The sequence below is a fragment of the Anarhichas minor genome, unplaced genomic scaffold (genome assembly GCF_050575085.1).
Source record: "Anarhichas minor isolate MPS153535 unplaced genomic scaffold, ASM5057508v1 ptg000074l, whole genome shotgun sequence".
Lineage (NCBI taxonomy): Eukaryota > Metazoa > Chordata > Actinopteri > Perciformes > Anarhichadidae > Anarhichas > Anarhichas minor.
The window spans coordinates 423,293-447,594 of NW_027466520.1; the positions used below are offsets into that span (position 1 = coordinate 423,293).

The 24,302-nt window shown below is 44.3% G+C and overlaps 2 protein-coding genes across 2 annotated transcripts; one reads left to right on the top strand and one right to left on the bottom strand.

Annotated features, from left to right (window-relative positions):
* Positions 1-5,695: 5,695 nt before the first annotated feature.
* tnfsf10 (TNF superfamily member 10) lies at positions 5,696-13,097 on the top strand. Its single transcript, XM_076080770.1, has 6 exons — positions 5,696-5,905; positions 6,719-6,844; positions 9,595-9,640; positions 9,753-9,872; positions 10,528-10,778; positions 11,042-13,097. Exons 1-6 carry the CDS (start codon positions 5,798-5,800, stop codon positions 11,249-11,251), a joined length of 861 nt encoding a protein of 286 aa, XP_075936885.1. The 5' UTR covers positions 5,696-5,797; the 3' UTR covers positions 11,252-13,097.
* Positions 13,098-14,094: 997 nt separating this feature from the next.
* Positions 14,095-20,028, bottom strand: LOC142937492 (E3 ubiquitin-protein ligase MSL2-like). Its single transcript, XM_076080452.1, has 4 exons — positions 19,263-20,028; positions 18,902-19,043; positions 15,892-17,204; positions 14,095-15,624 (listed from the first exon to the last, which is right to left on the bottom strand). The coding sequence occupies exons 1-4, from the start codon at positions 19,272-19,274 to the stop codon at positions 15,325-15,327; spliced, it is 1,767 nt and encodes a 588-aa protein (XP_075936567.1). The 5' UTR covers positions 19,275-20,028; the 3' UTR covers positions 14,095-15,324.
* Between the last annotated feature and the right edge of the window lie 4,274 nt (positions 20,029-24,302).

A 24,302-nucleotide genomic window follows, 5' to 3' on the forward strand; every position in this document is an offset into this window, starting at 1 on the left:
TTTCTAAGGAAAACAAGAGGCGCCAGGAGCAAAAACAAACCGGTGAGAATGTGAAAGGAAAGCCGGAGCGGCGGGGAATTCATGAGGGAGAATGTTATCGCTGCGACTAAAGGTCATATTGTTCACTTCTTCCTGACAGGCAGAGAGAGAGAGAGAGAGAGAGAGAGAGAGAGAGAGAGAGAGAGAGAGAGAAGGGAGTGGAAGGTAATTTTGAAAGAAAAGGAGGGAGGGAGGGTGAGACTGCAAGAGAGAGAGAAAGAGAGAGAGAGCGAAAGAGAGGGTGAGAGAGAGAGAGCGAAAGAGAGGGAGGGAGAGAGAGAAAGAGGGAGGGAGGACAGACAAGGATCGGTAGGGAGGAAGAGAGAACCACAATGTGGGCCTCAAACTGCACAAGGACACATTCTGCATGTTACACACACAAAGGCATTGACACAACACACACACACACACACAACACACACACACACCTACACACATAGTGGCCATAAGTATGCGGACAGCCCCCATGTGTGCTGGTTGATGATCAGCATCAATGTGACTCCACATGTGAACAGCCTGGTTTCAGTGTTTCTTCCAGATGTTGAACCTGCTGCTGGGATTTGATCCCGATCAGACACCGGAGCATCAGGTCTGGATCGCAGGTGGAAGTGACTCCGTGAGGAAGAAGAACACGAAGAGGATGTTTATGAAGCTGAGCTTTTACAAAACATGATCCTGTGAGAGACAGTGAGACAGGGTTCAACCTAAAACCAGCTCGGTGAGGCCAAATCTCCTCCAATGAAAGTAGCAGCACGAGCTACAAAAGTCTCTCAATCTAGAGGAAGTCTCCCAGTCATCAACACTGACCGCTCCTCCCTCCAGCTAGACAGGTAGGTAGACAGGTAGGTAGACAGGTAGGGAGACAGGTAGACAGGTAGATAGACAGGTAGACAGGTAGGTAGACAGGTAGACAGGTAGATAGACAGGTAGACAGGTAGGTAGACAGGTAGACAGGTAGGTAGACAGGTAGACAGGTAGGTAGACAGGTAGACAGGTAGATAGACAGGTAGACAGACAGGTAGGTAGACAGGTAGACAGGTAGGGAGACAGGTAGACAGGTAGATAGACAGGTAGACAGGTAGGTAGACAGGTAGACAGACAGGTAGGTAGACAGGTAGGGAGGTAGAGAGGTAGGTGGACAGACAGGTAGACAGACAGATATGTAGACAGACAGGTAATTGGCCCAACAAGCGTATTAAAATCCTGCCACAGACACAGTTACAGGAGTTACATTTTCCTCTCAGAGTATTTGATTAATTGATTGTTTCGGGATGTGAAGAAAACATCAAAACAGAAAGTCTATCAGGGAACGAGGACTCTGACTTAATGTACCGACACAGAAGAAGAAGTAACTGTTCTGTAAACAAGCAGTGAAAAAATATGTGCTTGTATAAATATAATAAAAATATGACCGACATTAAAAGAAGAAACAAAACAAGTATATTGGAGTTTATCTACAGCTCTCAGGGAAACATCTACATGTAATCCAAGCAAGACAAAACTAATAAAAGGGATTCAAAACCACAAATAAACTAAATCCTGTCCTCACACACACACACACACACACACACGTCAACCTAAAACCCCTCCAAAAAAAAAAAATCGGACAAAAAAGCAAGTGGAGCCAAAAAGAAAAAGTTTGGAAACGTTGGAAAGTCCCCAAAAGTTTCCTGTTTGCTTATTGGTCGGCTCTGAGGTTTGTGGCGGGCCCATTGGCCGCCTCGGTCGTCCCACCTCTCCCTTCCTGAGGTGTGTGTCTGTGTGTGTGTGTGTGTGTGTGTGTGGGAGTGTGTGTGTGCTCGACCCAGATATCATTGACATTGTTCCGCTCTGGGTACTGTGTTCTTTCTAATAAACGGGATACATTTAACAGTGTGTGTGTGTGTGTGTGTGTTAAGAGGGTGTTTTCCTTGGTAAGCACTCAGACAGAAAGAGAGATTTACACGGCCTGATTCAACTCGACTCACTCTTACCTGTTGCCTCATTTATTAAACTGTGCGTCGATTCAACACTAAACGGTGAAAATCTCTGAGACGACGTGCACCAAGAGATGTATTCTGATTTATAAAAACCGAGGTCCACGCACACCTGTAGTCACTGTTCCCTTAATAAACCACAAGCAGCTCATGAACTGAGCCGGCTGATCAACGATGAAGTCAAAGCTTCATGTGTTAAAGCTGCATTCTCTCTAGTGACCACCAGGGGGCGACTCCTCTGGTTGTATAGAAGTCTATGAGAAAATGACTCTACTTCTCTCTTGATTTATTACCTCAGTAAACATTGTAAACATGAGTTTATGGTCTCAATCTCTAGTTTCAAGTCTTCTTCAATACAGCATGATGTTCATTTAGTACATTATGGTCCATTTAGAGTCAAACAGACCATAAAGCAGGGGATGCTTTAGGGGCTCCATGATGTGGAAGAGCAGCATTCAAAGTTAAACCGGTTAGTTTGAACAGATAATGTTTATAATAACAAACTGCTGTTTGTCATAATGTGACATTATGTGACGTAATACACATATAAATACACACCTGTAGCCGTCGTAATCGTGATATTTGCCATTGATTTGGATGTATTGCCTCATCAGTGTTTTAACCTTAATGAAGCTCCACCACATACTTTTACATCGTTAAACACGTTTTTTAAACAACAACAGCTAAATCAAAAGTGACTCGCAGCCTTGAACGCATCACCTGTCTCCAAAAAGCACCCAAACTGTTGGTCAGAGTCAGACCTATTAAAGTCCACGCGAGCGTCCAACTCATCTTAAGTCCACATCGCGGAGCACCTGGGATCCAGCTGGACCAGATACCCGGTTTTGTTGCCAAAACCCCATAAAAATTATGATTCTTACTTTCTGCATCACTATATGCACATTGTAAACCTTTTACAACATGCTTTTAGAGATACTGTGCGTACTTATCGTCAACAGGGGGGTGGGGGGGGGGGGGGGGGGGGGGAGAGATGAAATATGAACAGACAGGAAAAGGAGAGAAAGAGGGAGAGCGAGGGCAGAGGGAGGCAGTTTAGGTGGGAGTCGACTTTGCGGGGGAGTCGGTCAGTTCTCGTCTTCGTATTCCTATCAAAAACTTGGCCGCTGTTCAGAAATACACTCAAGTGTGTGTGTGTGTGTGTTTGAGGCCCGTCTTGAGAACATCGTGGGGACTACTGAACTCTGCTCACGTTGCGGAGACTTCTGGACAGAAAAGCTCGTCATCAGACGGCAAAGATATATTTTGAGGTTTGTACTTGATATTTATGTCTGTCTCCGGCTTGTACCGAGGATGCCTCCTGTCTTCTTCCTCACACACACACACACACACACATGCACACACACGCACGGTTCACAGTCTCCGTTACCCCCAGCAGGACCTTGCAGGCGCTGCAGAGTGAAACCTAAGCGGAGAGCGTCTCCCTGGAGGGGGGGGGGGTGTAGGACCCAGATTGAGGCCAGATGTTGCAGATGCGGGAGTGAGCCAAACGGGACCAGGATCCATTTATAGGCTCAGCCCACCTCGCCGCACAACGCCTCGTCCATAACATGCGCGACGGCTGCACTCACACATTGTGTATAAGTGGTTTTCGTGTCTCCATCCTTTGATTGAGATTTGCTCTGCAGAGCTTTTTTTGGATGTGGTCTAACATGCTTGAGAGGTCAATTGAAAAATAAATCCAGATACTCAAGAAAGGTATTTAAAAAATGTGAAAATGTCCAAGTAAATACATATTTGAGAAGATATATGGACAAGCAAGGTGTTAGTGACAAAAGGGAAAAGAAGCTTTTGGGATATTTGGTTTTAAAACTCTACATTTCTATTGGTATTAATGTGAAAGTTTTACTATTTAATGCTTTTATTTGTCTTTAAGTTATGGTGCTACTTTGTTCTGTGTTTCAAATGTATAGTTTATAATTTGAACTGGAATTTAAAGGGTTCCATCACTGACTAACCTGCTGAATGTATTGGTCCAGACATTAGCTGTTAAACCCTCTGGTACACAGGAAGTGGTGTCTTTTAATTTCCAGTTTGTAATAAACAGAAGAAGAAGAAGAAGAACTAGTGAGTATTAATAATGGAAGTTAAAAGAGCAAAACTACCCGCAAAAAACTTCACAACATCTGAAGAAGAAACTGAAAGTAGTTCTGTTGGCTTCAATTGATGAAATAAAAAGAAAGAGAAGAGAAGATGAAGTTGTACAACTGCACTGAGCATTTAACACCAAAAATGCCGCCAAAAATAAAGAAACTTAACAAATTCCCAGAAATAAAAGTTCGCTTTTGACTTCATTATGTGGACAATATGGATAAAATCTTCTCTAATGTATTTGTTATTGTATATCGCAGATAATATATCACGATATTGTTGCAAGACAAATCAATTGAGAGCCTGTTTATGGATAAAATAACCTGCTTTCAGTTCATCAAGCCATTTAAACTCACATTGTTTCATCACATTATTACTACCATAATTCAGATCTGCTCCAACTTTGTGTCAACTTCAATGTTCATGATTTAAAACATTGACTTCAATGAATGTTTAAAACGTGAGATATCGTGGTGTGAAATGCTCTCACGGTTTATATCGGTGTATATTTTAACAGCGTTTGTTCCATCTGAACCTCCAGATTTTTAAACCATGTGGCATTTTAAATTTTATTCAAAAATTAAATAAATAAAGGCCTGAAGGAAATTGTCAATTTAACATGCTTCATGTTTTTTAAAAAGCACATTTTAAATCAAGTTTTGTGTAAGAAAACTGTTTCCCATCTTATTTTGACGGGTCAACGCTGTGAGACAACTGTGAAGAATTGTGTTTTGACTTTCATAACTGACACTTCATCATCTAACCTCAAATATTCTTTTGCATCTTTATCGCATTTTATCCTTCAACGCGATGGCAGCAACGTTGAGTGAAAGAGGAACATCGTGTTTTAGATAAACGCTTCCAAGAATCTCATCATTGGACGTCTGTCCAAACATATATATCACATTAATAAGACGTGATTCACACCTCCCATCACCCATATGAACACAAAGATGATTATATGTTCATATAAGAGCTATCTGACATGTGTGTGCCCTTAGAAACCTGTTTGGATGCACAGAATGAGATAAATGTGGAGAGAAAAAGAAATGTCAGACTTGTTTTTATTTAAACAACTTGACAGCTGAGATACATGTGGTCCGAGTCAGAGTACAGCAAATAAGCCAAAGCCTTTGAAGGAAAGCTTCATTTATGTGTTTTCCCCGAGAAGAGTCCTCTCAGTGATGAACCCTGAATCTGCCTCTTCAGAGAGGGAGAAAATATGAATTGATGTCACTCATGTTATTAAAAGTGACTTAAGTATAAACTCCATAACATCGTTAATAAAAGTCATGCACGCTGTGCCACTCATTCATTGTTATCACGTGTTAAAATGTGTTTTTCTCACAGTGAGGTTCGGTCCAGAGATCTGCAGCACAGATATGAAGCTTCACAATAAACTAAAGAGGCTATCTGTGTTTTTACAGCGCAGAAATACAACAATAATCTCCCCAGGAGGAATTGAAAGAGGGAGAAAGGCTCTTGTTGTCCCCGCCTCCTCCTCCTCCTCCTCCTCCTCCTCCTCCTCCTCCTCCTGCTGCTGCTTGCAGGGGACGGGGAGGGTACAAGTGAAGGAGTCAGCCCTCTGCCATTGTTCTTGTTCTGGAAGTCCTAAAGGACGGCACGGTGGGACGTCGCGGCGCTGGTCGGGTACCGGACGGCGGTCTGTCGTTATGACGGGCTCCGGTCCAAAGCTCGGGGTGCTTCTGCTGCTGGCGGTCCTGCTGCAGACCGTGGTCGTCACCATCACCGTGCTGCACTTCACCACGGCTCTCAACTCGGTAAGGACTTAAAGAAAAGCGGAGCGGAGACGCGCGGGCGCTTTTACGCATCGCCACGCAGTGCGCACCGCGCGAGGTGTTCGGCTTGTAAACGCAGCTTTAAGTAAACTAGACTTTTTTTATTGATCTGTAACATCTCACTGTAACTTCTACAAACTTAAGCGTGTAAATGAGTGTTTCACAGTTTCAGGGAACTCGTTTCTTCTGCGCGTTGCTTCTGTTGCAGCTCCAGAGCAGAAACAGTCCAGGAAACATCTCATTTCTTACTCGGTTTCTTTTCTGCACAATGCAACGCAGGCCACATATCATGCTTTCACGGGAAAGAAACGTTTCGCTTCATAAAATTACGCACGTTTCTTTTCTCTGCATTCGCAAAACACGCAGAGGAGGAAGTGAAGCAGCAGAGGTATGATTAGCTGTGATTATCAGGAAGACCTTTCAGTGTGTGTGTGCGTGCGTGCGCGTGCGTGCGTGCGTGTGTGCATGTGTTGGACTCACTCTGCTTGTTTTGGTGAGTCCTCTGGATTCAGTCCAGCTCCACTGTCAGTGTGTGTTTACAGGAATTACTCATTAACCACATGAGATGCTGCAGGAACACAGGAGGAAATGAAACCTAAACATGACGAGCAAAACAAAACAGACAGGGATACATGCCAAGGCATCATGTTGACTCCGGTTCAAACGTTTAACACAGTGATAGTGAAGGTGTAGAAGGTGCTTCATGGCCATGAAGAGAAAATCAGAGAAATGAAAACACACGTTCGTCATTGTTTGATGCTCTTTCTTGACATGTTTCCCTTCTTGTTGTTGCAGATGAAGGAGACGTTTGCCAGGAGCAGCGTGTCCTGCCTGACGGGCGGCGACCTGCAGAGCATCACGGCGGTCCGCGGAGACCCGTGCTGGCAGGTCACTCAGCAGCTCCACCTGCTCATTGAGAAGGTAATGCTGACCCCCCCAAAACCCCGCTGACCCCCCAAAGAACCCACTGACCCCACATAAAACCCGCTGACCCCCCAAAGAACCCACTGACCCCACATAAAACCCGCTGACCCCCCAAAGAACCCACTGACCCCACGCGTCCAAAAAGTTAAAAACCCTTGATTGTAATTGTGTCTCTCCATCTGTATGACGTCAGCACCTCCCAGCCCACGGAGACCTTCACATACTGTATCAGTATTTGTTGATTCTGATTATTTGGCCAGATGCTGAGATTTCTGCTTTTTCAAAGCTAAAGTTTTTTTCCCACCACCAGCTGTGGATCAGAACCTCCCCACCCACTGGAGTTCAGAGCGCTACGAATGCCCCCCCGCTTCAGCTGCAGAGAGGCCGACCAAGCAAATGAGCATGAGCTTTGAGCTTATCGTCGTTATTATTATTACAGAGTCTGATGATCACGTTTGAGTCGAAGGTTTGATTCTGTTTTGAAGACTTCAGTTATTCATCGTAGAGTTTAAACAATGAATTCATTTGTGACAGAAGATTATTTGGCGACTATCAAACTATTGTTTCAGTCGTTTACTAAAGCAGAAAGTATTTGACCTGATGAGTAATCCGACTTCACTTTGATGTAGAACGGGTGGAGTTTCCCCTTTAATCCTATTTTAGATTCTTGTTCATAATCAATAACATACTTTATTGCACCACACAAGTTCCCCTTGTTGACATCATAGTTCAGACTTGACTGTTCAGCGGAAGGATATGATGGGAGCAGGAGATTAATAAGTGATTGTTTTTATTATTCATAATGAATCCCATGAACAGTGAATGTGTCCACTAATGTATCCTGATGTCTCACAGAGCTCCTTATAAAAACATGTTCCTTCATCACCACCAACACACACATTGTAGTTCATCTTAAATGGATTAATCCGCCGCTGAAAATAGTCCCCAACAGTTGCTCTGTTTCCTCCTGTTAATGAACTCTATATTAGCGTCTTTAAAGGGACAGTGTGTAGAATTTAGTGTCATCCAGCGGTGTAGTTCCAGATAAAACAACCGACAGAATATCCGTCCGCTCACTCCTCCCTTTCCTGCGGTAACGTGAGCTCGGGGCTCATCCAGACCATAATAACACTACTTTAGCAGCAACGGAAGTCAGGCGGCGGCTGCTGTTCCCACGGTTTTGTTCTCAGCGTCTCACGTTATCACAGTTTCACAAGCGCGTAGAGAACTACGGTGGCCTGCAGGTAACGGAAAAAAACCTGAAAGTTTGGTTTGTCCGTTCTGGGCTTCTGTAGAAACACGGCGGACTCCGCCTCCTGCTCCCTGTGTAGATATGGACTTATTCTAAGGTTAAGGATATTATTATCAAAATATAATAATCATTATTACAAAGATATTATTATTATTTTGTGATATTACTATTATTACCGTCTACATTTTTTAATAATAATAATTATTATCCTGAGCTTCCTGTTCTGAACGTTAGCAGCAGAAGAAAAATGGTGAAATGATCCAAATCACCGTCTGCAGACGCACAATGAGCTCCTTCATAGCGGAGATGTGATCCTGTGAGCTTTAATCAGCACAGGAATGTGTTCACCTGTGCTCACACACACACACACACACACACACACACACGAAGGTATTCTGTGACTCGGCTGACGCAGATTAAATTGAGTTCAGAACATAACCATGATGCAGTTTGAGCCTCAGCAGAGTGAAAGCTCATCTCAGGCTCCCGTGAAGCTGAACATTACATTTGCTTATCTTGCTTCCTGCTATTAATAAACTCTAACTAAAGTTTTTCTCAAACGTATTTTATAGAGAACTTTAAGTGTACGTTAAAAACCTGACGACTTAAATCTTCTCCTGATCACACATGGGAGGTGAGATGTTGTTCTGATGTGTGTTATTATAAATAAACCTGATTTAAACGTGTGCACGTCCTCCTCTGTGTCAGGAGGAATACGGGGCGCCACATTCAGCCACATGTGGATTTGATTGAATCGATTTTTCTTTCTTTCATTTAGCTTCGCACATGTTTTTTGGGGCAGATGTATAAAGTGTCCCATATAAAGAGCTGCAGGTCTGCCTCTGAATCATCCTGAGAGCTCCTTCAGAACCAAGTCTTGCAAACTTCAAGAGACAATAACTGTCTGAGAGGCGTTTAAGGCGACTTTCACCCATAAACTCTGCTTCACGCAGACTGACTGCAGGGTCTCCTCCACCTCTCCCTCAGCTGTTACTGAAGCTGTAGAGACACTTTAAAGGGATTCATTAACCTCTACAGAGCAACTCTCCTTCTACACGAGCTATTTATTATAATTAGCACGTCACATTACAGGAAAACACACCTTTATGTGTTATATTACCTCTTTTTTCATCATGTCTTTCCAATTTCTTTTTACGTTTCTGGAAACAAACTGAACTGAAATAAACACGGTCCAGAGTTCACTACGGCTCAGAAAACCGTTTTCATCAGTTTGGCAGTCGATGCGTCTTCTTTGAGCCAATTGGGCGAAGAAACGTAAAAACACAAGGAAGTGGGAGAGAGAGGGGGGGGGGGGGGATCCGTTACCGACCTGAACGCCATGTCAGCGGCTTTGGGTTCATGGTTTATGTCAAACAAGAGGCTTCTGGGTAGAAGGTGCTGAATGAGCTGCGTCAGGTCCGTTTATTTCACTTGTAGGTGAGTTCAGTACGTTTTAAGGCTTTTAATGAATGTTCTCCTGCTTGTCCACCTGCAGTCTCTGTCTCAGCGTTACCAGAAGCAGATCTCATCGGTCGTCAGAGGTGAGAAAACTAAACCGACCCTCTGTGGTGCTCATATTTTTGACATTACCTGTTTGTTTGTTTGTTTGTGGGCACATTTTCACTCCCGTCTTTGTGTCCCCCCCCCCCTCAGACGAGGTGTCTCGGGTGCTGCCCTCACTCGTGATGGTCGACAGGGCTTCACCTCACCCCAAAGTCGCTGCCCACGTCACCGGCAGCTTCGTGCCCAAACTGGAGCGAGAGGCGGGAGGAGGTGAGCGTCTCAAAAGGCTGGTTTTAAATACACGTGTGACTGATCGATAGGCGGTGGGAGGGAGTGAGAGCGGAGCAGAACAACATGTTTTTGTTACTCGACTTTGGACGAGCCTGCACCAGCCTACGTTTTAAATTTAGCCAAGAAAATGACATTTCTGTTTTTATCAGATTTATTTTCCAAGGAAAAGCACATTTTCTCACATATGTTCCTTCAAATCTACCAGATGAAGTTATGACACTGACGGTGCAGCTCGGTATGGTTGTTTATAAATGTTATGTAATTAAATAAATGTCTTTGCAAATCAAAATGACAAGAAGTTCTCATAATAAAAGTGAATCAAAGTCATAAATTAGACTTGTTGAGTAAATGTCACAAGTTTGACAAAGAATCTCATCATTTTGGCATAAATCTGGATTTAAATTTGATTAATTTGCATGTATTTCATCACAAATGTGACATGAATATATAAAGTCAAGACTAGAGGTCCTATATTCAAGGCATCGCTTGCATTTTATTTAAATATAATAATTAATTTATCCATTCAAATCATAAAAATCTTAACATTCATCTCTTTATTTTTCTCTTTTCTTGGTGTGAATTGTCTTTCATGAGGAACCGTCTGGTTGGTGTTTTTCCGTTGTTTTCTCCACAGCTCCGGTCTCGGCTGGGCGGAGAGTTCAGGGCCAGAAGATCTCGTGGTGGGAGGGGCAGAAGGGTCTGGCCTTCCTGCAGGACGTCCAGCTGGTGGACGGGGAGCTGGTGGTGCCGCTGCCCGGCCTCTACTACGTCTACGCCCAGACGTACTTCAGACACACCCCCTCCCTGGAGGGGGAGGAGGGTGAGGAGGGTGAGGAGGGTGAGGAGGACAGAGGGAGACCTCTGCTGCAGTACGTCTATAAAAAGGTGAGGCGACTTTAAAACTCCGTCGTCTGGGATTTTGCTGGTTTTTAACTCGGCTGACTCGCTTGTTTTGTCGATTTAATATACATCTGAACTGCACTTTTCCGGGCTGTTAGTTTTGACCATAAACGATCCAACAACGTTGCTGATCAACAAGCTGTAGAGAGGAGAACTCCTTAGTTGGTGAAGCGGTTTGTCAAAGACCGTCTTTGAACGCCTCGCTCCCTCCACCACCTCTCACTCACCGGTCCCTTTTCTCCCGCCAGGTGAGCTCCTACCCGGTTCCCATCCTGCTGATGAAGACGAGCCGGACCTCCTGCTGGTCCCGGGGCTCTGAGTTTTCTCTGTACTCCGCCCACCAGGGCGGCTTGTTCCCGCTCGGCGCCGGAGACCGGCTGTTTGTCACGGTGACCAACGCCTCCGCCGTGGACATGGACGAGAAGAGCAGCTTCTTTGGGGCGTTTCTCATCAGCTAGTCTAAAAACAAACAATGTCGCCGCCTCTTGACTTCCCCTAAAAATGAACTCAAATGAAAAACTGCTACAGGGAGTCACGGGGAAGTCCGTCTTTCTTTTTTCAGGCTCACAAACACTTCGTGATTGGAGAAGAGACTGATGTGGATTTCTAGGTATTTGAGTGTATGTTAATGGAACTCAACGGATTAGAGTTTCCGTTGTACAAACATTTCTTAAAGGCAGAAAGTTTTTAAAGGCAACAGATTTTATTTTCTTGACCACCGAGGTTGAATTCCGGTGTTATATGCTGTTGATATTCCACCGACGCCTGATTCATTACTGGCTCTTTTCACAGTGAATCTTTGAAGCTGAAAAACGCACCAAAAAATGCAAAATGACCCAAGAGCCAACTGCAGGAGGCAACCTCTGGTTCTGCAGAGTGAAGTCAAAGCTTCATGTGTTAAAGCTGCATTCTCTCTAATGTCCACCAGGGGGCGACTCCTCTGGTTGTATAGACGTCTATGAGAAAATGACTACTTCTCTCTTGATTTATTACCTCAGTAAACATTGTAAACATGAGTTTATGGTCTCAATCTCTAGTTTCAAGTCTTCTTCAATACAGCATGATGTTCATTTAGTACATGGACGAACAAAAACCAAGATTTCGACGACCAAAAATTATTATGTTGACGGCCAAAAACCAAGACAGCAACAGCCAGAAACACCCCCCCCCCCCCCAAAAAAAACCGGTGAAATAAACAAGATGGCAAAACCGAAGGCCAAAAAGCATGATGGTGGCGTCCAAATTGCGACTCGATGCTTCAAAACGACAGTCCTCACACCAATGGGTGACCAATGATTACGTCCACCTCTTCAGTCTATAGCCAACTGTGTTCAAAGTCAACATGGTCACTAGTTTTACAAACATTTTACTTGTTTGTGATCGTCAGGTTTGATGTCTAATGCCTGAAGAACTGAGGTCTGCCTCAAAGAACTGTTCGTATTAACCTCATATCAGCTGAACATTAGTGATTATCTGAGTCCCTGAATGTGTGTAAAGATGTAAATATTGTGCTATATTTTGTGTTTCTATTTTTCCAATAAGCCTATGAACCTCTGGAACAATCCTCTGATCATGTGCTTCTGCTAACATCAGTTAGTTGACGGCCATGTTGAAGGATTAATGGTGTAAAATCACCACCGTTGTCCTTCACGGGTTTTACAGAACCATTTAAAAAACTACGCTGCCCACAAATCAGACTGTGTGTTGTTGTTGGCAGCAGCTCCTCGGCTGCTGTCGGCTCCTTCGGCTCAATTATTAACTCCAAATGGTGCATTCAAACGCTCCCTGAACGGTGGTAATTCTCGGGTATTCATGTCATGTTGGATTAGCTGTAGATCACGCACATCGGCATCCAAACAGCAGAAATGTGTTCTGGTTTTTCCAGCAGCGGTTTGTAGTGAACACTGAAGCTCAAGGACATTTACACCAAACGTATCGGATGTTTTAGACCCAATCTGTGAATTTAACCGACTGAGTTCATTCTTGAATTTATAAATACTCATTCTTAACTTCATGTCTGATGACTCGAGTCCTCCCGGTACCTTCGTCAGAGGATGGAGTAACAATAGAAGGAATAAAAAACAACTGAGCAAGCGCCAGCGGCTGATGAAATCCATGAGACGTGGCCGAAAGCTCCAGAAGGTCAAGAATGAACCCTGAGTCTTTTTGGATTTTTTAAGTTTTAAGTTCTCCTTTTTCCAATATGACATGAATGCAGCGTTTACTGGAGCGCTTCTGTAAATATCACAACACACAAGACGTTCTTAATCTGTTGTTTGAATGTATAAACTTTCATCAAATGTTTGTTTTTGTCTATTGTTTGCATCCACAACGATAACGGGAGATAAATAGACCCACAGAAAAATAATCTGCAATTTTGATAATCGATTCATCGTTTCAGTCATTTTTGATGCAGAAATGATAGAAAATGCTGTTTTCAGCCACAAACATGAAGATTTCACACGTTTCTGTTTTATATCACATTAAAGTGAATATCTTTTAAAGACATTTGAGGAACATTTGTCACAATATTCTGACATTTATAAAATAATCAGCAGATTATAAGATAATGAATAATGGTTAGTTGCGGTTCTATCCTTCCTATGAACGTACAAACTGAGGTGGATGTTTAAAGTAACATAAATGCATAAATGTCATTTAAGTCACTTTCTATCAACACAGTGGTGATCGAGACGATGGCCCACTGATTAAAAATACGGCAGTATTTATAGATTTGCATTATTATGAACCGGTGATCTGTGAATTTATTATTTTTCTCCATTTTAAACATGCAAAATAATTAAACTTTGCACTCAAATTGTGAAAACCTGAAGCTCGTGACAGATGAAACTAGTTTTCACTCTCGCACATGAATTGTAAACCGAAGAGGACAGAACGAGCTCCAATGAGTGAAACTTTAAACACTGATGGAGGTGAAGTTCAGTACCTTCATACAAGCTCCGCCTCCTTCTGGACCATATGGACCACCTGCAGTCGGCTCCGCCTCCAACACACCTGAAAGACATTAAAATAAAGAGAAAGAGAGACGACTGCACAGTAATCAGCCTTTAGTCAATGAAACCAAACCTGAGCTGTTACCAGATAAACTCAATGTAAGTAAAGTCTTTTGGTGGAATCACTAAAAGTAAAGATTTGACAGAAGCGGTGAGATGATGTCACAGAATGAGAGCGTTCCTTCCTGTGATGAGCCTCTCTGTGGTTCTTTAGACATGAAGATAGAGCAACGCCGCCCTCTAGTGTCTGAAGCACAGACGTGACAATAATCACACAAACACGTCAGTTAGTTTTTGATTTTCTTTCTTTTTTGTGGAAATATGTTACAGATATATTACAGGTATTTAAATGCCCCGAGGGAGAACACACACACACACACACACACACACACACACACACACACACACACACACACACACACACAACGACGCTCTGAGACTAACACGAAGGAGGAGACAGAAACAGTCCCGCAGGCAGATACATGGACACCCTGTGTCAGGACACGACCAATAAATACTGAAAATGTTAAAAAATAACAAATGAAACAAACGGAACAAAAGACGAGGAACCCTTCTGGTCCTCTGTGGTGTTTAGCAGCATGTGTGTAGCTTCCAGAACAACAGCGCAGCACGAGGAGCCTGCAGTCAACCAGAGTCTCCAGCACAGAGCGGAGCAGCGCTGAACACAAGAACAACACGCGTGTGGTTCAACTGGAGTCCAGGAAGCCCAGGTGATCACCATGTTCACTGTGAAATAACACTTCAGGAGAACGTTGAGGGCGTCTGTCGGTGTCTCACACAGTTTACACGACACTCAACAGACGGAACTGAGACGTACATCCGGCTGCTGTTAAAGTCACAGCGGGAGATATTAGAACCAGTTATGTTGAGGTTATGTTTTAGCAGACATGACAACATACAATCTACCTTCTTCTACCTGTGTGGGAATATTCTGGTTGAATGCAGGTGTGCGCCCCCCCCCCCCCCCATTGTTTCTCTTTTCATGTAACTTATAAAATATATCATAAAATGTCCTCTTCAATGGAAACCGTCCAAGTACAAAAAGCTCCTTTCATATAAATTACACCAGTCTCTGATGATGAAGATGTCTTCCACACACACACACACACACAAAACACACACACACACACACACACACACACACACAGTAGAGAAGAAAACATAAACAAAATCTCCTGAACAAACAGTAACGCTACATCTCCTCCTCCTCCTCCTCCTCTTCTTCTTCTTCTTCTTCTTCTTCTTCTCTTACACACAGAGTCTGAATGCACGACCGCAAGTCGCCGCAGTTTGCGGGAGACCGTCACTGTAGCTGCCTTGTACTGGCTCCGCCCCCAAACGCACAGTTGGAGAACGCACAGCTAGAGAGAACGCCCAGCTGGAGAACGTCCAGCGGGAGGACGCCCAGCTGGAGGACGCCACGATGGAGAACGCCACGATGGAGAACGCCCCGCTGTCGGGGGAATGTGCGTTAACGACTGACCGGAGGCGAGACCTCAGCAGTCGAATCTCATCTCCAGTGAGTCGTCGAAACCCCTGCTGTCGTGCCCAGCCCCCGACAGGAAGGCGGCCGTGACGGGCGCCCCCGTAGCCGTGGTGACGTTGAGAAGGGTGTTGCCGGGGGAGCTGGTTGCCGGGTTACGGAGGGCCGCCGCGGCGATACTGGTGAGGTTGATGCCCAGCGTGAGGCGAGTCTGTTCCAGAGCTTTCTCCGGGACGGCGAAGGCCTCCAGCTTCTTCTCGCCGTTGGCCATGTAGGAGTTCTGGCAGCCGCGGCAGATACAGTCCAGACACGCCTGAGAAAAAAACAACAATCAAGAACAACATCGTCAAAAACGTCTTCATCGTCAGAGTTACAGCTTTACGACGGTACTTGAACACATCATGTGTGACCAACGCTTCTGACAGAAAAAGCAACAAAAACAAAAGGTTAAAGGAGGAGAGAGGAGAGAGGAGGAGAGAGGAGCTGTGCTAAGTACTCAATAACAACACCATATAGGTTGACTATGTGTGTGTGTGTGTGTTTGAAGAGACTACATGGGATGTCTGCTGGGCGTTCTCACCTTGCGGTTGGAGTAGCAGGGGCAGCGCTGCCCCCTGCAGGTCAACACCGACGGGTTCTGTGTGGCTCGGCCGCACTTGCAGCCCTTCTTCTCCACAGGCTTCTTGTACAGCGGCTTCGAGGGGCTGGGTGGGTGCGTCATGGGGTGAGCGTGGGGGTGTGGGGGCATTCTGTCTCGGGGTTGCGTGCGGGGCTTGGGGGCCCCTTGCCGGGCCTTGGTGTACGCCTTCTTGGGGCCCCCGTGGAGCTCCACAGTCTTTTTCAGCGCTTTGTTGGAGACGAGCACAGTCTTGCCCACCTTGGGGGGGCCGCCGTTGGGCACCGGGGCCAGGTGTGGGTGGGGCGTGGCTGAAGAGAACTTAGGCTCCTGCTTGGTGGTGGCCCCGGGGTTAGGGTGGTGGGGGGAGCTGTTGGCACCGAGGGGGGGCCCTCGCAAGAGGGTGGAGATGGGGAGGGGCTGCAGCTTCTCGCTGTCGCTCTCTGAGCGGGAGCGCTTGCGGTGGTACCGAGGGGGGGCGTGGGGGACGAGCGTGGAGGGCTGCGGGTGAGGCTGGAGGGGGCGAGGGCTGTTCCCTCGGGGGAGGGAGGGGAAGAGGCGGGAGGAGTCGGGGAGACAGTTAGGTCTGTTGAGCTGGGGGGTGGGATCAGGGTCGGCGTCCGTCTCCAGAGTCCTGAGCACCTCCTCAACGCTCAACAACAACGGGCCCCCGCCATGTTTCAAGTCATCCCCGAAAGAGCCGATGTCACAAAGCCCCGCCTCCCCTGTCCCCGTGGCGCTCACACACACCGGGACCTCCTCCGAAAAGCTCTCCTGCTTGGCGACACCTCCACCTGTTTCTACGGTGATGTGTTGCAGAGTGTCCGAACTGAGCAGGCCGTTACAATCGTGCAGTCCGTTTATGCCGACGGGGCTCGGCTCCTCCGCCTTCAGCTCCTTCGTGGGCGGAGCTTTGTCGGGTTGGACCACGTCTGAGGTGGAGGCCGCCTGCAGAGCGCAGGCCGAGTCCGGAACGTCCTCGGCCTCTGGCTCGCTCTCAGCCAACGTGAGGCCCTCGTTGAGGACGGCCTGGAGCTCCGGCGAGTCTCCGGCGGCGCTGGCTATGTGTGGGGCGAGCGGCGACTGGGTGATGTAGAGACACAGCTTCCTGTAACAGTGGACGAGCAGGGAGAGCTGCCTGTTCTCCTCAAAGCGGGAATAGTCCTTACACCAACTGCAGGACGGCTTCAGCTGCATCCTCTGACCCTTACAGCCTCGACAGACGTAGTGCTGGCATGACGAGTCGGTGGGAGCGATGGGGTCCTGCAGCAGGTTACCTGAAGAGAAGAAGAAGAAATACATCTCACATCTCACAGGAACACAAACGCTCACACTGATGATTCATTCACAGGAACCAGATTAAAGCAACACAGCTTGAGAATTGTTATCTAACCAACAAATGTGGCCCTGGCTTTAAAAACAGTCGACAATTAGGATTTACAAACGTCCTCCTCTGTGGTGTTCCTAGAGCTCTCTGAACTGATGTGTGTTTGTAAACCACAGCGGTGCTTCGGCAACTTGCCAGACTGGATGAGAACCGCTCTTTGAGAGCAGCTTCCTTAGCAACGCTGGTCGCTAGGGAGTGCAGCTGCAGAGAGAGGGGGGGGGGGGCATGAAGGTCCATTCATGAGAAACAACCGACGGTCCACACTCTGCACTGCCTGTCTGATAAAACCCTGCATCACTGCAGAACATCTATATTTAACACGACGTACGGAGTGCTTTTATAGTGTTTATAACCTGCACGGCGGAGGTGCTTTCAGTGAGTGTAGTAAAGCTGCAACACAAACACCTCCTTTACCTCAGGAGCTGCTCCCTGTGCATCCGCTACAGCTGAGGAGCACCTACTGCATCATGCATGAGCAGTGAAAACAATGCATTAAACTCTCCAGCAACATAAATCAAAGATGAGGTTTATTTACAACCCGACACAAGCAGACCGGCTACAGAGACGCTGCTTTGCTTGAATTAACAGCTACATGCATTAACACTAAAGTACTGCACTTTACTTGTGTGTGTGTGCATGTATTGTATTTATTTTAGGGTGCATAACATGCCGTATGTGGCAGGACTGTTACTCAACCCTCAACCCCCCCCCCGTAAACAGGAGAAACGCCCAGATGCTGCCACACAGCACCCAGAGGGGGGTGTGTCACGGTGGGTGTTGCTGAGAACCGTGGTGCGTTCACTGCGCCGCGCAAACGGCGCGTTTCAGAGTTCATCAACACAGTAGTGGAAGAAGTATGCAGATATTTTACTGAGACTAACTAAGTAATGTTAACCGCAATATATACTAGAGTGTCAACATATATATTCTTGTATTTATGTCATGTGGTTATTGTTGTAAAATAAATAGTTATTATCTTATAAATTAGGTAAATTGTATTATTATAAGTCAATATATATATTATTTGGAGTAATATATTGAAAATCACTTGATAAAACCTTCTCTGTGTCTTTAAATATATATCGATGTTACCGTGGGATTGATTTGAATATTTCTTAATGTCACTCACTATGTTATTATATTTCATCGTATTTTTTATTTAATTGTGCTGAAATGTCTTTACATAATTAACTTTTTAGCTTTATTAACAAAATAGGTTTTGCACTTTTTTTTTTACTAAACATTATTTTTATTTATTTATTATTTTATTTATTTCTTAGTTTATTTTTATCGTATTAACTGTCTCACTGAGCTTTCTGTTTTTGTTATTATTGTTTTGCTTTTGTCTGTCCTTTAAAGGACAGGATAAATAAACGTATTATTATTGTTATTATAGTGCGGATTGAGATATTTCCGACTGTACTTGAAAGCAGCATCATTTAAAGCTTCGCCCCCACTGCAAGCTCAGCTGTCAACAACGCACGTTACCGAACAGCCCCGTTACACACGTATTCTATCACATGTAAATAATACTAATAATAAAACACACGCACACGCACACACACACACACACACACACACACTTACCGCAGACCAAGCAGGACACCGACTGGCGGAAGAACGGCAGCAGCTTGCAGAGCTCCGCGAGGCTCCGGGGGTCTCGCGGGTCGCACTGCAGCACCGAGCGGCTCGCGGACACGTAGAGGGACGTCGCGTTCACCGGGTTCATCTCCGCAAAGTCAACACACAACACACAACAAAACAAACTGAGCAGCGGTGGACCTGCGACTCCCCCCGTGTTCCGTAAAATCACTGTTTTTATCAATGGAGTCTGGTGGCTTTGACGAGCGCATTAGATGGAGATGTTCCACGTGCGTAAATTTAACATATACAGCAGCCTGCGCGTGGAGCAATCGAGGTTATTCATCCCCAAACACATCCAATTCACCTGTTGGTTCATCCGGCTCGGTTCGGCTCGGTTCCCATACAACCCTTACTTAAAAAACCAGCAGAAACTCCGACATTCAAACCGGGTCTTTCGTGACAAAGTGGTGGTACTTCCTCCTGATACTTCCATAGTCCACGTGCATGCTTCACGTCGGTCCAGAGGCGGTGTGTCACACAATGCACGCGTTATTATCTCGCCCCGAGGCTCCGCCGTGCAGCCCCATCAGGCTCGTTATGGTTGTGTTATTGTTCCGGAGGAGTTGTTGTGAAGGCGGCTCGAAAAAAACAACAAAAACAGGCCGCACCGGCTTTAAAATGCTCCTTTTGGTGCGAGAAATACCCACAGCAGCACGTAGACGTGGGTATAAATCAACTACAACCTGGTTATTGAAACAAAAATAGTTTTAAACCTCCGACGCTTCTTGTTGGGGTAAATAAAAAAGAACCAGCAGAAGCACCGGGCTCGAGTAACAGTGCTGGCCGCCCGAGGTGCACCGGAAAGCGGCTAGAAAAGCAGGCCACGTCACCCTCTTCTCGGGATTAGCGGGAGTCTCTCGTTCTTCTCCACTCGCCTCGGTGGGAATGTAGCGGGAAACCCGTGGAGGTTGGTTTATCCAATAGTATGTTTTTAATTATTATGTCCTCCTGCAGCCCCCCAGAGTGTCAGCGAAGAGCCAGAGTGAATTAAATCCCTATTTGTGTACCTTGCTATCGTTAGCCACGGAGGATTTCCTCGGTACGTCCCGTTGCTTTTACACACACAAACAAAGGGGGCGCTGTTGCTCACATCTCGCGAGAACACACGTAACGCGGCGAGTTTAAAAGAAACAATGGAATGGACGTCATGATGAAAACTATCATTGGTGATGTTAACATAATGTATCTCTCTCTATATATATATACATATACAAATACACATATATACACACACATATGTATATGTATATATACATATGATATATAATATAATATATATGTATATGTATATATACATATGTGTCTGTGAAACTTGTTTCGATTAATGTTGAAAATCGGCAAATAAAATCGGCAAATACAAAAAATAAATAAAACAAATCTCCAGAAACATGACAGAGGACATGATCTTTCGAGAATGTGTGGCGATAAGGAGCCGTGTGAACAAAGAAGAGGAGAGAACTCATCATGGAAGCATTTAGTAATGTCTGCTTATCTGTAATAAATAGCAACAAACCGACGCCCTCACAGAGACACACTGATGCAACACTCACACCGATGCTATCTATCAATGCAACGCCTCGTCCTTATCTTCTGCTTTCTTCCTCTTTTCTGCTGCTTCACACACGGAGACTTGAAGCTGCTGCCCAGCTGACGTTACACTCTGAGGGTCGTAGTAAAGCGTAAAGACACCTCATGTCATGTTGTTTTAGTACATTTATCAATTACTCGACCGACAGAAAATCATTCCTCAACTATTATAATAACTGATAACTATTCTCTGGGTTCAGTTTCTTAAATTTGAGGATTTGTTTGTGATATATGACATTAAATTAAATATCTTTAGGTTCTGGACTGGTTGGAGGAATTGAGAGTTGCAGCCTTACATTCAATAAAATTATACTTTTTGCTGCTCATTTTGTTTCATTTAATCTCTTACTCAGTTAAATAATGAGACTCAAAAATATAAAATTACATTTTACTTTTATTTTCTTCTATTTCATGGCAGCACACAACTTTTATTTTGTTCCATGTTTACCTAAACATGTATTTAAAGCATGTATTTTAAGAGTGCTGTCACTTTTCTTCACTAACACCTTCATAAAACTTTAAATAAAAGTAATGTGGCTCAAAATAATGACTCGTGGGACAAAAAGATAATAAAGATAATCCAAATATATCATTATTATACCACAATCCTAATGTGTTAATGTTGCGTTCATATTCATATTATTGTGTACTTTTGTATTTCGATGCTTTGGCAACACAGTTTAACTATGTTTAACTTTCATGTCAATAAAGCCACATTAAATTGAATTAAATGTGACATCAAAACTAATAAAACCAAAGATGTTGGTGACTTTTCTAATCTCATAGCAGCACACAAAGACCTGTTTAGTTTCTCTGATGCTTTCAAACTGTTCAATCATCAGAGAAACGCATGCGCATACAAACCCACTCCAACTGCCTGTGTGCTGATGAAGCCAGGGAGACGTGGTAGAAAGCTCGGGGAAGCGGAACCCCTTCAATGGAGACGACTCGGTCAGAAATGTTCTTTAAATATCTGCAGCTGCATTCCACGTTTGTGAGTAATTCCTCTTTTGGGTTTCTCAGCAGCGTCTCACGCCGCTGTGACTGTTTTTAAAGGTTATTATTGTAACAGAGGATGTTTAATAATAGTTTGGTTTGTGAGTCGATGGGACTTATTATTAGTGCATCTCTGAACAGGCTCCTGAGTTCAGGGGATTCCCCTGTTCCTGCTCACATTGAATACAAAGATTCTCACGATAGTCATTAAAATACTTCTGTCACATATCTATCCTAATAGATTACACTCATATATATATACGTATATGTAGAGACCAGAGTCTTTAGGAGGATTTAATGGAGGAACTTAACCCACTGTGTATGATGACCTGTAGTTGTGAAGAACAAAGTTGGAAGAATATCCGTCAGTCAACAACAAAGAAACATCAAGAATCAACATTTGTAAAATGATTTCCCAGCTCTCTGACATCTCTTTCTGCTACCGACACCTCAAATATTCTTGACTCAATCCTTGACTTCCCCAAGTGACTGAACCACAGCAAGGACACAGGAAGATGTGAGAGTTGTATTCGACAAACTGTCTTCACATTTCTGTGGTTAAACTTCAGCGTAGAAGCAAATCACAAAATCATGAATGGCAAATAAAATATAAATGACTTTTAATTCCTTTCATTCAGGACCAAAGCTTGAGCGTCTCTACTTTAAATGTTTAACTTCAACCTTTTATGACTTCTCTATAACTTTCTGATACCGTCGCATGGCCGAGGGGACGGCAGATGAGAAGTAGCCTGCATGGCTGAATCTGTCACATTAACATGATGTGTAGTATGCATCGTCCCGACTTACATAAAACATAAAACATAAACTTCTTCTCTGTCAGAGAGCCTTGGGTGTCACTCAAACATTAATGCTCGTCATCCTCTTGTCTCCACATTCTGTTTTTGAACATGACGATGTACCTCGATTGCCCGAAATAAGAAAAGAGTACACAAAAGTAGACAGAGTATACTTCTTAAAACACATTTTTATAGACTGGCTTTGATGTGACGTCGTCGTTTTTACGTTTTATTGCTATTTCTTTGATTTTACGAAATGATTTGTCTTTGTAAACTCTGTTTTTAAAGGTGCTATATTCATAAAGTTATAATTATTATCATAGAATTGTGTTTGCAGCTCAGTTTGGATTGGAGCAGCGGTGACATGTGAACATCACGTAACAGCGAGGTGATGAATCTGCTGCGACATATGAACATATATGGACACAACATGACGGACACACTCTCCTGCCGTGTGAGTCCCTCGTCCTGTCATCGCTGCAGCGTGATTGTTTCCAACATTCGTTCCATGACAACAAGGTTCCTCTTTCTGTGGAGCTGCACTATATAAGATCCCAACTCCTCCGGTTCATTCATCGTTAGCTGAGCTCCAGAGTTCGGGTTGAAGACTTTGAAGATGTGGACGACTCTCTCTGCCAGGTGTTGGATGTGTCTGCTCGCCCTGACTGTCCTGATGCTCTTCTCTGCATCTGAAGGTAAAACTCAACACCTGGATTCATCTGCAACTTGTGCAGACGCAGCTTTAGTCTTCTGGAGTTTGAATACAACACAGAAACGGTGTCAGGATAAAGTCAATTGACAGAAAACTATTGGTTTCGGTGATTTTTCAAGTGAAAAATGACACGTATTTGCTGGTTCCAGGTTCCTAAATGTGAGAATTTGCTGCTGTTCTCCTTCGTTTATGATAACATATGGAATATATTTGGGTTTTGGACTGTTGATCAGACAAAAGAAGGACTTTAAAAATGTCACATTGGGCTCTGAGAAGTTCTAACAAGAATGCTGTCTTTACTTTCTGACATTATTAATCATTAGCGTCTACTTACAGAATGCAAAAAAAAGGGGTTTGATGTACTGACTTAAGGAATACATCTGTAAGTTATTATGAGGCTCACGATGAATTAAATTAACATTAATTTCTTAATGTGTACATTTATATATTTGTTTCACTGTCTACTCATTTAGTAATTGTCCTGCTCCTTTTATCTTTTTATTTATTTATATCTTCTCTAAATTATGAGCCCGTTAGTCCTTCAATGGAAACACGACATGTGAATACGGTAAACATTTGAATTTAAAGATTTCTGAAATGTTATGTTTAAATATGCAAATGAGGCATTATCTAATGGCAACTTCAGGTGAATTTAGGAGAAATCTACAGACGCAAGTAGACAAAGCAGTGAAATAAACCCCTGGATGAGTATTCTGGATGTTCTGCAGTCATGGTACCTCCCAGTGTGTAACAGGTCCTATATTAACGACCAGAACGAGTGACGTCATGCTGAATAAAGAGTATTTCCTCTCTTCGTGTGTGTTGCAGCGGATTCCTCCGGTCAGAGCGTACCTTGCTGTAGAAACTTCAGCTCCAGGAAGATCCACGTCATCAGAGAGTGCTACGAGCAGCAGCCACGAAAGAACTGCGACCACGCCTTCCTGTAAGCACGACATGTGACGAATAGACACCAACTGCTGGCTTCATCCTGAAAACAAATGCTGTGTTATGAGATTATTGAGCTTCTTTCAGGTCCATTTGGTTGCAGAAGGGAATCTGTGAAACGATAAATGTTTCCGTGATCTTGATAAGAACTACAGGGACGAAACTGGAACCAAATGACCAAACATTCAGGTGATGAAAAGTGTTTTTGTGTCTGTCTCCAGGATTATAAACAGGAAGGGCCGGTGGTGCATCAGACCGGAGGCTGTGTGGCTCAAAGCGAAGATAGCGACGGTGAGAATCCCTCAGA